At 43.0% G+C, this 14,481-nt stretch overlaps 2 protein-coding genes and 1 non-coding gene across 4 annotated transcripts in view; 1 reads left to right on the plus strand and 2 right to left on the minus strand.

Moving 5' to 3' along the window:
- Nucleotides 1–253: 253 nt before the first annotated feature.
- On the plus strand, nt 254–384 carry LOC142427094 (small nucleolar RNA SNORA69). Its single transcript, XR_012779922.1, has one exon. It is a non-coding gene; the product is annotated as a small nucleolar RNA SNORA69 (small nucleolar RNA).
- A 703-nt stretch (nt 385–1,087) lies between these two features.
- LOC142425850 (T-complex protein 1 subunit zeta-like) lies at nt 1,088–3,041 on the minus strand. The gene is given in 2 exon segments (XM_075531270.1): nt 1,088–1,426; nt 1,470–3,041. Coding segments are annotated over 2 exon segments (1,611 nt in total). The 5' UTR covers nt 2,949–3,041; the 3' UTR covers nt 1,088–1,294.
- Nucleotides 3,042–3,836: 795 nt separating this feature from the next.
- SLTM (SAFB like transcription modulator) overlaps nt 3,837–14,481 on the minus strand; it is a 40,393-nt gene continuing 29,748 nt past the window's right edge. For both annotated transcript variants that reach the window (XM_075530595.1, XM_075530594.1), the window contains exons 12-21: nt 14,236–14,402; nt 13,705–13,790; nt 13,376–13,539; nt 11,054–11,234; nt 10,007–10,131; nt 9,073–9,243; nt 8,231–8,539; nt 7,806–7,950; nt 5,807–5,964; nt 3,837–4,912 (exon numbers count right to left, since the gene is read on the minus strand). In XM_075530595.1, coding sequence (XP_075386710.1) covers nt 4,804–4,912; nt 5,807–5,964; nt 7,806–7,950; nt 8,231–8,539; nt 9,073–9,243; nt 10,007–10,131; nt 11,054–11,234; nt 13,376–13,539; nt 13,705–13,790; nt 14,236–14,402 — 1,615 coding nt within the window. In that variant the 3' untranslated portion in view covers nt 3,837–4,803. The remainder of the gene's footprint in view (nt 4,913–5,806; nt 5,965–7,805; nt 7,951–8,230; nt 8,540–9,072; nt 9,244–10,006; nt 10,132–11,053; nt 11,235–13,375; nt 13,540–13,704; nt 13,791–14,235; nt 14,403–14,481) is intronic.

The following is a 14,481-nucleotide window of genomic DNA, read 5'->3' on the forward strand; positions in this document are numbered from 1 at the left end:
TCATTCCCCACCAGGCCTGCCACTCCCCCCTCACTACCATTTTGGGTCCCATGTTGTTCCCTTGTCCGTGTTTGTTAACACCACTTCCTTACCCCCCTTCCTCCCCCCACCCCAAGTCCCCCCGGAACTGTTGGTCCCATTGTTTTTCCTCCAGATAGTTAATAAATTTTACCTTTTCAAGAAAAACATTAAAATGAAAAAAACACACATTGTTATCAATGCCAGTGTGAGATGGTTAAAAAAAAATATTTTTAAAGCAGACTGCAATTACAGTACTTCAGTTTGTGGAAGTACTGCCATTATCCTGCTGAGAGAGAAAGCCATGTTGGCCGGCTCTGGTTTTGCCTCTTCCGGTGAGATCATGGCCGGTTCGCATGTACAATTATGACTTGACAGTAGCTCCTGGCCACGCCATTGCTCTGGGGGTGGGAGTGTTGAGCTATATGAAAATTGGGTGGGAACTTGGGGGGGAGAGGGCTTCCATTTTGCTGTCCTCTAAAAAGGAAAGGGGGACTTAGAATCAGGGCCCTGTGTCTGAATGAATCCAAGTTGTTAGTGGGTAAATGGAGTTGATAGTGACTGTAACAAGCTGTTTCCCTCTGTGTAAAAAAAAAAAAATTTTTTTTTTAACCTTCTAGGGTAAGTAGATACACTCGCTCACTGAAAATCAAGTCCATGCTAACTCATGGTGACCTCCCTGTGGGTTTCCAAGACTGGAACTATTGACAATAGAGAGCCCTGTCTTTCTCCCACAGAGCTGCTGGTGGTTTCAAACTGCCGACCATGCAGATGGCAGCCCAACACTCAACCACACTGCACTGCCTGGGGTCCAGGTAAAGACTACAGAACGAGTAACTCAAAGAATTCATTGGTTAAGAGTGGGTTACTTCTTGGATCCCCATCTGAAAAATGGGCAGGATGTTTGAATGGTTGTTTTGGAGTTCTGAGAGTTAGGTAAGGAAACGCATTTTTTTTGAAGACATATTTATTGACAAGGAGCTAACATATGCATGGTCTATATGTAATGTAGGCTAAAGGAAAACCATCCCTTCTTTCTAAGGGCAAAACCACTAGGCTCTATGTGTACATACTTCAGTGCCATTTAAAAAATACTGTAATTATAATTTACGAACTTCCAGAATTTAAGTGACCGTGATCTCCTGTTGCAACATCAGAACAGAAAATCCCTTTGAGAATAATTTTCAGCTTGGACCAAAATCCCATTGCTCTGTTCTTAGGATCACTCTGTAGAATCTTCCATGATCCCCATGATACGAGGCAGGCTCGTTTCAACTCAGCCTTTCAGAGACGACATCCCGGCTCTCATGATCTCGTCCACAAGGAGAATGTTGGTAGCTATCACAGTGCAGGAATGTAGCTCTTTCTTTACACAATAGTTATTAGTTACACAATAGTTATTAGTTAACTAATAGTTATTAGTTACACAATAGTTACACAATAGTTATTACACCTGCTTCAGCGGCCACCATCGGCTCACCTGTGTTCAAGTCCAAACCCACAAGCTGACCAGACTCTGAATGCTCAGTCCGAACTTTTACTAGTGTTTCCTGAAGGTCAAAACCGGAATTCTGAGCAAGAACCTTGGGTATAATGAGCAATGCGTTAGCAAATGCTTGGACTCCAAGCTGGGCTCTGCCCTTGATGCTGGGCTTGCGCTTCATCAGAGCCTCTGCCATGGCCACTTCCACGGCCTCGGCCCCAGGAACCACAAAGCCATCATCAATGGCATTTTTGACAGCCCTCAAGCCATCTCGGATGGCATCTTTGATCTGAGTGAGGGTGTGCTAGTTTGGTCCTTTGACCAGCAGCGTGACGGAGCGTGGGTTATTGCATTTCTCAATGAAGGTGAATTTCTCTTCTCCCAACGTGTACTCGTAGACGAGGCCTGCATGTCCCAGACAGTCTGGATTCAGGTCGTCCAATGAATTTAGAGCTACCCCGCCACAGGCCAGCGTCAGTCTCTCCATGTTTCTCCGCTTGGCTCTGCGCAGGGCCCCGATGCCTTCCTTTGCAAGGGCGTCGAAGGAAAAGGGGTCAATTCCCTTTTGGTGAATGACGACAAGCCCCTTACTGGAATCGCCGCAGGCTTTCTTCTTCAGCTCTAGTATTTTCCTCACTCGGTCTTCAATGAACTTCCTCTCGGCTCTCACCAGTGTCTCCCTCTCCTCCGCGCTCTTGTAGAAGAAGCCAGAGTTCACTTCTGTTTTCTCGTATTCTAAGGACACATTGCAGGTGAGGATGTATGCATCCTCCACTCTTTTCTTCATGTCAGGATGTCAGGCTCCATGGTCCAAAACTAGCCCTCTGATTAAGCGCGTATCAGTCTCTGATTTATGCCTCATCTCCATGATTTCAACCATGAAAAGGTCAATGGGCTCATCTTGCTTCTTAATGGCCAGGATAGAGTCCACTACAGCCTCTGTTAGGACGTCAGCAAGTTCCGCATGGACTTTTGTGTGCAGTGAGGTCCTGGCCACATCGATCAGTGTCTCTCGGTCCATCTCTTTGCTGACTTTGGTCTGTTCCAGAAATTGAAGGGCCTTTTCCTTTGCCGCTTCAAAGCCTTCGGTTATTATGCGGGGATGCAGGCCTTCAGAAATGTAGAGGTCGGCCTGCTTGAGCAGCTCCCCGATGATCAGGACGTTGGAAGTGGTGCCGTCTCCAGTTATGTCATCCTGCGCGGTGGCGACTTTTGCTATCAAGGAGGCTGTTGGGTGTTGAATTTGCATTTCATGAAGCAGCACATTACCATCTTTGGTCAGCTTGATGTCTCCAGCACCAGAAACGAGCATCTTCATGGTGCCCTTGGGGCCCAGGTTGGTCCTCAGCACGTCCTGCAGCCCTCGGGCTGTGCTGATGTTGACCGCCAGAGCCGCCTGGGCTCGCGCCACCTCGGCCTTGGGGTTCAGGGTCTGCACAGCCGACATGGTGGCGGCTATGAGCGGAGAAGAAAGGCAGAAACCCCTAGGCCGGCTCGGCGTGGCCGAGTAACGCGAGCAAGACCCTTCTCGAAACGCATTTTTTAAAAAGCACACAGCCAGAAACAAATACATGCCCATGCTGCAAACACGGACAAGACTAGAATTGGGATAATGACCTAGTCTCTCTCTCACACACACACAACCTGGCTAAAGCTAGAACCAGCCCCTTGTGATATATATTGATCCTTCTAATGTGCTATTTTTACCAAGTGTTGTGGACGCACACAGGTAGTAGTAGATCCCCACACATACATACATACCTGCTCCCAAGAGGCGGGAGAGTGGACAGACTATGAAATTCTGCGCAGTACAAAGTACTCCAGGGTTTGGGCTGCCAACAGTATCTGGCAATCCAAGTTTGGTCATGGACGGAGTAGGCCCCCCCACCCCACCCCCGAATTACAAGAACATCTTCAGAGGTTCCCCCTCACATCAAAGAGATGCCCTAGAATGACCCTTATGCCCATCCTCTTGCTCGACATCAGCACAAACATGCAAGCTGTGGGATTTAACAGGAATCTAGGTCATTTGGATGATTCATCAGCGCTGATTCTGAAGATGGACATGAAGTAAATGATATTCAAAATTTACTTTGAAGGGTTTTTCTCAGAAAGAAAGCCTTTTCTTAAAGCCATAAGATTAATGGTGACTTCTCGATCACGATTCAAGAGTGTGCAGCCCAGCTGAAGAGGTGAAGAGTGAAAGGGAGACTCCAGGAAGCAAGCTAGAAAGGCTGCCTTTCTGCCTCAAACCCTGGTCCATTCCTTTGGGTTCAACTCCCCACAGCGCTGCAGGACTAAAACCTGAAGCGCTAGAAAGAGACGCACATACAACTCCAAGAGTGGATTTTTATTTTCATAGACACAATCATGCCTTCCCTCAGACAAGTATTTACAAACCTCAAACCTGGGGGTTGGTTGTTCCACTTCTCAACACAGTTGGGAAGGGAAAACATCAGGACCCACACAATTCCCAGGGAGAGCCTTTATCATCGAGCAGAAGAGATGAGCAGAAAGTGCACTTACCTGCACGGCTCAGTCTAAGAGCTGAGTGATGCGAACCTCACGGCCGCGGCCCCATGATCGTTAACCTCTCTGGTTTCGGACCATGCACACCGGAACAAGTGTGTTGCTACACTAAGCTAAAAATTGGTAACCATTTTACAATTAAAAAGGTTCTCAACACTTTAGCAACTATACAGAATATGAAGGTTTATTTCAAAAAAGAGTACATTTTTTTAACCAGGATACACAGATGCACTTAATGTAACAGTACCCTCTGCAAAAATAGGTTACATAATACTCAGAAATGCAAGGAACAATCTTATTCTCTAAAAATTAGACAGCAGACTTTTAAGCGTAGACAGCCTTCAAAACGGAGGCTGAAAATGCTTGGTGACAAGAGGGAACTCTAGAGCCTGACACTACAGCGCTAGTGCTGTAAATTAAATCACTACCACACAGATGCGGATTACTCTTTACATTCACACAGCATCAAACAAGATGGTTTCAATACCAATCTTTTCAAATGTGTCTTGGTGCTGAAAGAAAAAAAAATCGAATGATACACAAAACTATTAAAAGTTACAACAGAACTATTTAAACATCTTCTCCAAAATTGAGAAAAGCAATCAATCATGTTAAATTTTTTAAAAAGGGAGGGGCAAAGGAAAAAAAAAAAAAAGAAAGTAAGTCTGACAGAACTCTCAAGCAAGTCAGAGGTCCTCTTCATTAAGTAGTCAAGTAGAAGTTTACAGGAGATTCCAATAAGTTATCTTGAAACCACGGCAGAGGGCTAATCTTCAGAACCGTCGCGGAGGCCCGCCTTTAAATGGCTTAAATCCAGAGCCGCTTCCTCTTGGCATGGAATTGCTACTGATGGGTACAATTCTTTTAATTGGGGATGCATTGCTATAAAAGGTTAAAAAAAAAAGCGTCAGCAAACCAAAGAATAAATATTGTGAATACCTATATGAGGTGGCTTCATAAAGTCCCTGGAAATGTCTATTATTCCCATCCCCAACCCCCTTCTAGACTTTTCTGAAGCACCTCTGTAGAGTGGTTACCATTCACAAACATCATTCTTGGCACTTGACCTACACTACATCATTCGCTCGCGACGGTCTGAAGGTATGTGCTACGAGTAAGCAAACACACTTCCTCCAGGCTAGCTGCCGTCTAGTCGGCCCCTTCTGGGGACCGAAGGGCAACAGGAGGCTGCTGTGGCCCATAAACGTTTTCATTGGCTGACTTGCTGTCGTCGTCCATCACCAGGTGTTTTTCCCTCACTGGTCTTACTTGGGAAAATCCACATGTGAGCCGCACAGCAACATACGACCCACCCATGGCAGGTGGCTGGTCACTGCTCTTGGCTGGAATTGAACCTATTCTCCCACATAGAAGTGGAGAATTCGACTACCCAGTCACCACTGTCTCTCCACTCCATATTATTGATAAGGAACCTGAGATTCAGTAGTTAAGTAATTGCTCAAGGTCACCAAACTATTTTAATAAATAGTGGAGCCCCTGCCTCTAAAAAGCTATTTAATAGTGTGCACACAGATAGGCCGGACCAGCGATACTCACAGCGTGGTCCCCAGGCCAGTGATAGATACCAATCAAGTACTTTAAAATAAAGAACACTAACTCCTGGGGATTTTGAGTTAGTATGGGAAAATATGTATGTGCTCATTTTGTTGTGGGAAGTTGCAAATTTAACCCCTTAGAAACTGTAATGGTCTTTAAGGAAAGAATCAAGGCTTGCTTGTGTGCTGGCACCGCACTCTGAAGGGATGAGCCGCTTACCTCGCATGTTGGTTCATCATGCCTGATCCGGCCCGGCCATCACCAATTCGCCGCGTTTCATATCCTGGCGCTTGAGAAGGTGGACCGTGCCACACTTTCCTTGGTCCACTTGTATCCCGACCATGGCTTTCAACCACATGTCGTTGTTCAGGATAATGCTAAAGAGTGACAAATAAAAAGAAAGTAATAACACCATCAGTCTCATAACAACTGACCTATGTAGATGCCTGAGAAAATTAAAATTTGAACAATGAAAGCAAAATCACAAGAAAGAGCTCACATCTATCTGGTGAGTGAGAAGCTACTGCGGCGACAGGGTAAATGTACCAGGCTACAATTCAGCATTGTAATTTTATGTCTATACGTTCTAGCACCCACCTAACTCTTCGACCCTTGAGTATTTCAAGCATTTGCATTGAGATTGAGAGCCTCTCAAAACCTTAAAGACAAATCACAGTGGGGCATCTGGTCGCACAGTTAGGAGAGCCAGCGGAGAGAACATAGACTGGAGGCATTATCTTCTTGTAAACCATAGCAGTTAGCACCACGAAAGGCCCTGCCCTGGTGGTGCAATGGTGAAGTGCGTGGCTGCTACCCCAGGTGGGCCACACCCAGCCAGCCACTCCCTTGAAAGGCTAGAGCCCTGCTGCCATGAAGATGAACCTGCTGCCGTCCAGGACCCTGAAAAGACAGAACTGCCACAGGAAGGGCCGCAGGCAGTCAGTTTTCTGAAAAGTGGACAGTCCTAGCTCTCTGTTGCGGAAACTGAAGTGCGGCTCTTTCCATTAATCAGCCAAACATTCACCAAGTGCGTCCCCAGTGCTTCCCTCTGACACACAGGGTATTTCAGTCAAAAAGGATGACCACGCCTAACAGCAATGGTGCACCCAGCACCGGCAAGGTGGTCACCAGAAAGAAACAAGATACAGGACTAGGAACCCAAGGAAAGAGGAGTCCAGGAAGTAAAACTGAAGGTGCTCCACAGTACAGCTAAGCTACAACACTGGCAAAACAGTAATTCCAAAAAAGCAAAACTACTCTAGAGAAGATACGGTGTCTTCAGGAAATCTTTATAAGACTTCTTAAAGTTTCACTCTAAACACGGCTACCATCTGAATCATACACGTAGTGTTGAAAGTTCTTTTCAGAGTAAACAGCTCCATGCACCGATCTACAGAATAGTTCTACTTCTTAGACAGGGAATCCTACAATGCCACCAGGCCCAAATCGGTTTCATACATGCCGAATGAAATAGAGAGTATGTTGGCAATAGCTAAAATGACAAGAGATTTAGAAATTCTGGTCAAGTGTGAAAAGAGTATATTCTATTTGTGTTACTATCCATTTAAATGCCAGTTATTTAATCAATAACAGCTTTTAGAATAGGCCAAATCCTTTTTGTCCATTTAGGTTGCTTAAGAGGTACTTTCTGTGTCTACGTTCGTTGAATTATAAAATATTTCTTACATGAGTTATAAAACAGTTACTATATGGAAGACTGACTGTAGCTTTTTGGAAGATTTAGGAATAAGAAAAAGACAAAAGAAAGGGTCTCATTTTAGTTCATTTTAAGCTAATAAGTGAAGAGAGAAAGATAAGGGGACACACAGCAGTGCCGACAACTGCTCACCCAGTTTGAAAGCCTCAATTTGAAAGAAAGAAAGAAAGCCCAAAGCCATCACTTGGCTCAACCACCAAAGAAGACTAATTCTCAAATTTCTGAAGGCAGCTTACTAGAAATGGAACAAGTATCCTACTTCTTTGAACTATTGACATTCAAGTACTAGCAGTAAAGTATGAGAAATAGTAATATTTTTATTTAAAAAAGGATTTCCCAAAAAAAAAAAACAAACAAACAAAAAAATTTAAAAAAAAAAGAATTTCCCAGCAATTCCAACTAACCTAGGCTACATAAAATGATACACTACATTAAGACTATTTCACAAGTCATCTATGTTTATTTCTAAAGCACTGACAACAAGAGTGCATTGGGATTTACCTGTGCACCACTTCCTCTGTCTGTGATTACTCCTCGGTCTCCTTCTCGGTTACCATAGCTGGTGGCAGCACTGCGGTTCCCAGGAGGGGCACCTCTCACACTGTGTCCGGATACTTCTCTCCCAGATCGTTCTGGCCTTTCAACTCTGTGAAGGAAAAAAAAAAAACAGAAAAATATCTCTGAACCAAACAGTAGCACAACTTTTTTTTTTTTTTGATAACCCATTATGTTCCACGAGCTAGGCCCATTCATGGTTAAGTGATCAGCTGCTAACATAAAGACTGGAGATTCCAACCCACTCAGTGATTTCATGGGATAAAGAGGCCAAGAAAATCCTACAGAGTAGTTTCAGGGTCAATGCTTCAGAAATCTGACTTGACAGCATCAACAACAATGACATCTAGGCATCAAAAACTATACAATACCTGGTTTCCCGTTTGTCGCTGGCCAGGCCCCCTTCACTTTTCCAGGATGTTGGTCTGGATGGGTTGGGCCCTCCTTCCCGGGGATGTCTGGGGTGAGCGATCTCAGGCCTGTCATGAATGATGACTGTCCGCCTCTCGTCTCGCTCCCCTCGTACTTCTCGCCGGTCTGTTTCTCTAAGTTCATTTCGTGGTGGAGGCTCGTTTCTTCTGGAATCACTGAAATTTTGGGGATACCTTTCATAACCTGGGTCTTCTCTTCGTGCAGTAGGGCGCTTTTTCCCTTCACCTTGGCCAACAAAGCGTTCCCGCCTATTAATGGCCCAAAACAAAGAACACGGAGATTAACAAGTACTATTTGGCCTTATTCTACACTTACACATAATTTGTCTAACACAGTGATAATGCCTTAAGTCACCCCTCCTGAAAAAAGCTACAATTATTGATTTTATTACTACTTATGCTCTTAAATTGACTAAGATGTCAGCCATAAAAGTTGAATTCTTAGCACGCCAGTCAAGCACTCAATTCACTGCCCAACTAACGGGTGTTTTACGGTACCACTGAGGTACACTCAAACCCAACAGTCTCCACCCACAGCATACCACTCTGTCGGCACTACTCCGATTCAGTAGTCAAGGTAAGAAGAAAGAGCCAGCCTGCAGGGCTGACAAAGTGGTTTATTTAACTCATTTAAAATGAACAAAACCCAAGCGCAAAAATGTGCTTCCATATTCAGTTCTGACCTGTACCTCTGAACTTGAATTAAGATTGTAACACAAAAGCAACGTTAACACCAGTAAAACCCGACATCAAATACAACAATTTTCAACACATCTACTTACCTTTCAAAAGATGAAGACTGTACTGCTGAACTCTCGGGAAACCTGCCTCTCTCTCGGTGATCAAAATCATTAAATCTGTTCTGTTGACGAGAGTAGTCAGACCCGTGGCCAAATCGCGCGTCTGCATCTAGAGACAGCTTTTTGTTCTCGTTCCAGTAAGGGTCATCACGCCTTGAAGACAAATATCTGCTTATTTACCTGAACTAGTAATCAAACAGCGGTTACTTGGAGCGATACATGCTGCAAGTCAGAGACTGGGCACCGAGGGCCTCTTAACGCAAGACCTAAAACATCCCGTTAAGAGGACAAAGTAGCAAGAAGTGTGAAATCATTTAAATTTAGGTAGTATTAGAAAATAGTTTTAAATTGCCTGCTTCAAGAGTTTTTGTTTTAAAATTATTAAATGGAAAACTAACACAATTTTTAACAAAAACCAGTATATAAAAATTCTCCTTACTTAACCTTTACAGTTAACCTTGGAAAGAGACGTGAAGTTCCAAGCATTATGGCTTCATTCCAACTAAGTCTCAACAGTCAACTCTCACAGAATTTAGAAGAAAATTAACTATCTACAATTATATTTAAAAATCTATTAAGACCCTTTAAATCAGACAACACTTCCCAAATTTATGACTTTTGTTTTTGTACAATCTGCATTTCCTTGAGAACTTTCAAAATTAGGCTTGAATCTGAGAATCTCTAATGAAATCTACTATGACTGCATTATTTCCATAATTTTTAAAATGTGGCATGAAGGGGGACAAGATGAGCTATTCTTCCTTGTTGAGTAGCTGACAATGCAGAGCTCACCCAGCACTGCCATCATGGTCTTATAGTCCAGTGATGGGAACGCATACTCTCTAATCCCCTAGCCTTAGCTTGAAAGGTGTAAGACCGCAGGTGTAACGGTGAAAGAAAATAACCAAGTACCTACCTATGATCTACATCCCGTGGGCGTTTCAAAGAATTCCTTTTTTCTTGTTCGTAACGAAGCTGCTGCTGTTGTCGTCTGAGTTCCTCACGTTCCCGAGCAATGCGTTCAGCTTCTTTGCGACGTTCCTTTAGGCAACACGGAAGGGAGAGCCAACCAATGCAAGATGAAAACAGAAGGTCAGTATGCATGCGACTCGGATAGCCTGCCATTAAGAAGCCACCAGGGGCCCAAAAAACCCCAACGCTTAAGACAACACAAACTCGGGACAATTCTATTTGATTTAAATAATCTACACTAAGGCTGTCAATTTGCAAAATTAACAACAAAAGGAGCTAAGTAGAATAAGCTGGGAAGTATATGGGAAGGCCATATTTAGTTTATACATCTGACTAAATCAAAAGCATCTAATAAAGGGAATTAACAACAGAATCCTTAATACATGGAAACGAAATGCCTTCGAATCTTAGTTGCAATTCTGCAAATAAAGGCATCTTTTCTTTCCCATTTTGGGAAAGTGTTGCCTTGTACTCCAGGCGAGTGGCCTGGCGCCACACGGGCTACGTGCTTGGGTGCTGGCTGAAAGGCCGGCTGTTGGAACCACCAGCTGGCTCTGTGGTGGTCTGCTCCCAAAACCCTACGGGGCAAGGTCTGTTCTGTCCCTACAGGGTAGCTACGAGCCAGAATCGAAGGCAACAGGCCTTGTTGCGTCTGTCTCTGATACTATGCAAGGATGCACATCGCATTAATACCTAACCCTGGGACAGTGGCAAAGCCTGGATTACAACTCCTCGACTCCCAGTCCCCGGCTCAGACTTGCTGGCTGCCGTGATACCGCAGAGCTACCGAAGACTCGCTAGAGCAAAGCCACGACTGGGTGTACTTTTCACTGGCACCTAATTCGCTGTGACTTTTCAAGGGGCACTAAAGTTCTCATACCTGAACTCATTCGCTACAGGCTTTACAACACGTAAAGCAAAAATGCAGGGCAACTATCACAGGGTTTGGGAAAGGTCAATTATTGAAGATGAAAAGATTTTCTGACTGCACCTGTTCAATACGAATGCGTTCCCTTTCCAAGCGTTCGCGTTCCATCCTCTCTCTCTCTAGTTTTTGCCTTTCAATTTCTAGGCGCTCTCTCTCCCTCTGTAAGCGATCCCGTTCTTCCCGTTCACGAATTATTCTAATGCGCTCTCGCTCTCGACGCTCTCTTTCTGCAATCTCTCTTCGTCTAACAAAAATCAGTATTTAGAAACACTTAAATCGTGCTAGCGCTGTGTCAAAGAGAAAGCTTTTACATTTTGAAGTTTTCTTTGAAATTGGCGATTTCAAACGCCAACTCAAAAGAAAACTTTAAACAGATTCCAATACAGTCATGTATTACAAGGCTATCAAATAAAACGCTGAATTTTACAGATTAGCTCCCTCTTAGATGACTCCTGCTTACATAAAAACCTCACTACAATGACAATTCACTAATTACTCATTTGTTAAAATAAGTCTACACATTCAAATGAACAGAATTAAAACTTCTTGCAATTGTTTTTGATAGGGGAAATTTCCAATGTTTATATAATATATATTCTACCTCCTTAAACAAAGTATACTTCTTTTTGATTATTTGAGAATCATCAGCTACAGCAGATGTTACATATGAATCTAAGGCACTCACTGGCCCATGATAGAAGTTTCTCTCAGGTAGTATGTGTTTTAAGTTGGAGATATTTTGAGTGTTGGCTGATCAGATTTTTAATAGTGTTTCGGTCTCTTCGTCACTCTAAGGCAGCCAGTGCATTCTGCCGGTCACCAGGTCTTCCTCAAGCCAAGACCGGGATGATCGCTGGCTTGGTACTATTTCCCATGAACAACAATGATGGGGGACTCTCACTAATATTTAGAGTGTGGGAATCAGGATGCTAAGTATTTCGTGATGGATGCAATAGCCAGGAAGCACCACATACTCTTTTGGTAAGAGAAAATTTTCTACAATACCATAACATGAATGTTACTGGGGAAAAAAGTTAAAAAATTACCATGTGAGCCTAGAACTCCATTTCTCATAAATGCTAGGTTTGTTTGTAAAGTGGTTTTAATATAAATGAAAGAGTCCAAGAACACAGCACCATGTAAACAGAGGGGGAAACAGTACTTTCTTGAGAACAGTAGTAACAGAGTTGTTGGCCATTTCCAAAACCATGTCCTGAGCAGCTCCCTTCTGGAATGTGACTCACTAGACTAGTACAGCACCTCAGGATGGAGCTGTCCTTCTAGTGGTTACATGCTCAGGGAAAGTCGACATTACGAAAGCAAACACCTGACTGACTACCTGACTGGGTTTTCGAGAGTCAGCACTAAGCATTAATGATGCAAACACTCTATGTTACTGTAAATTAGCTTTATTTCTCCATATTCCAATTAAAGCATTATGCTGATGTGTTTGGGAGATTATTTGCAGAGTAGGTATGTATCAACTTCATTTCAGGATAGTTTTTTGTTTGTTTTTCACCGAAGAGTTGTCAGTCTGTTGGGTTTGAAAATCACTGTTCTACCAACTCCCACTCCCACTTACTCCCAACTCCTGCTAGTGAAACAGGAGGCAAAGCCTAGTAGGACTATCTCAGGAAAGAGAAGAATGGGTTTTGAGTGATACATGTATTTCCTTCTAGTAAAGCACATGGCATTTGCAGTACTGTTTCAGTTAGTCGGGAGTCCCTAGCACTTATGTCAGCACTGTAAATACAAGAGACCCCCTAAGTGACCCCTTGACAAATAAAAGAGGTCCATATTTGGAAGTTTATATTGTAAAATACATTCATGAAAAACCTTAAGTGACATAGAAAATTTGATATATGAAGGCACACTAGCACTCATAATGAATTATAGCAATATTTCCACTATTAAAAATGTGTTGAGTTTGTTTGAAAGAGGAAGCTTGCTTGGGATAAAGCCTGAACACAGTAAGGTCCACGGGGCAAATCTGACTTCCCTAGGGCTATCTAGGCAAAAGGAGAATTAATTTTTGCTAAGGTATTAAAATGTCAACAGTGTTTGAGTACTGTAACTACGTTGCCACTGTCTTAATGCAAAAATTAATTTTTCTTTAAGGTTGTTTTTTGTTACATGACAGCCCGCTCTGGAGTCTGGTCTTGGAGTCAGAAGACTTGTGTCTGAGTCTCGACCCCGCCTCTCAGGGGCATGTGACACATTGGAAATTCATGTGACTTCTTTAGGCCTCCATTTCTAAAAGAACATTGTATTTTGGGTACTATTAAGATGGAGCTAACACATGGAAAAGTACTTTATAAACTAGAAAATACCACATAAACCTATGTATCTATATTTACACATATATGTAAAAGTTTCTTTTCTTACCTTCGAAGTTCCATAGCTCGCCGTATTCTTTCAAAACGAACTAAATGTTCTCGTAGTCGTTGCTCCTTCATTTTTTCAAAAGGCAAGATCTCCTTCCTTCTGTAGTCCTTGTCTCTTTTCTTATCTAGACAAGCTCTCTCCTTTTCCTTGCTCCTACCAGGAATCTAGAGAGGAAAGCGTTATACAAGAACTAGAAGTTAACCTCATCTTGGATTTTCTTTTACAAGTTCAGCTCTCACAGAAGTATGTGAAGATAGTTGTAGAGATTTTGAGTGATTGCCTTTTGGAAGCAGGTTAAATATATAAAGCATCCCTCTCAAAAAACTTACTTTCTCATGTCTCCCTCTTCTTGATGACCTAGAATGATCTCCTTTAGTTTGGTCTAATATTACCATATGCCCTGGACTCTTTGAACCTGAGAGGGAATGAGAGAGAGAAATATAGATAAACACCTAGAAAAATGTGTCATTAAGAAAATGAATAAAAAATTTAAAATGCTGAATGTTTAACAAGACACAAAGTAATACACAAAGTAAAAAGCTTATTCAAGAAATTATATGTAAAGCGAGAGTTGTTTTAAATAGTTCAATCTGCTCACTCACAAGCTTGCAGTGTTACCAAAAGATCTTATTAAGTCCGTTATACAGCTGTAAGCGCAGGAACACGTAAACCAGCCGAGCTCGGACAGGACAATCAGAGCTCAGCCGGAGAGAACAAGCTCTCCCTCAGTGGACCTCTTTTTCTATTCTACCATAACTCCACTATGACTCTGGATGCCAACCTCCGGATTTCTTTTCCACGGCAATATTATATAGCAAGGTGCTTTAGAAAGGGGCTGAGAAATAATCTACATGGCATACTTATTCGCTTCTTTTCTTCACTTTTCTTAGTCGAGTCGGAAGTTTGGCCGCTTGCTCCATTATCATTCTTCTCGTCTTTACTTTCTACTTTCTTAGCATCCTTGCTTTCTTTTTTTTCCGCTTTCTCAGACGACCGTTTGTCTTCTTTTTTGACAGAGGCTTGTGTCCTGACCACACCACACACAAAAGAGCAAGCACAGAATGAGAAGGGCTTCACCGGTGCACAGAGAAGTCTGCAGCTATTAA

Source organism: Tenrec ecaudatus, chromosome 14 (assembly GCF_050624435.1).
Source record: "Tenrec ecaudatus isolate mTenEca1 chromosome 14, mTenEca1.hap1, whole genome shotgun sequence".
Lineage (NCBI taxonomy): Eukaryota > Metazoa > Chordata > Mammalia > Afrosoricida > Tenrecidae > Tenrec > Tenrec ecaudatus.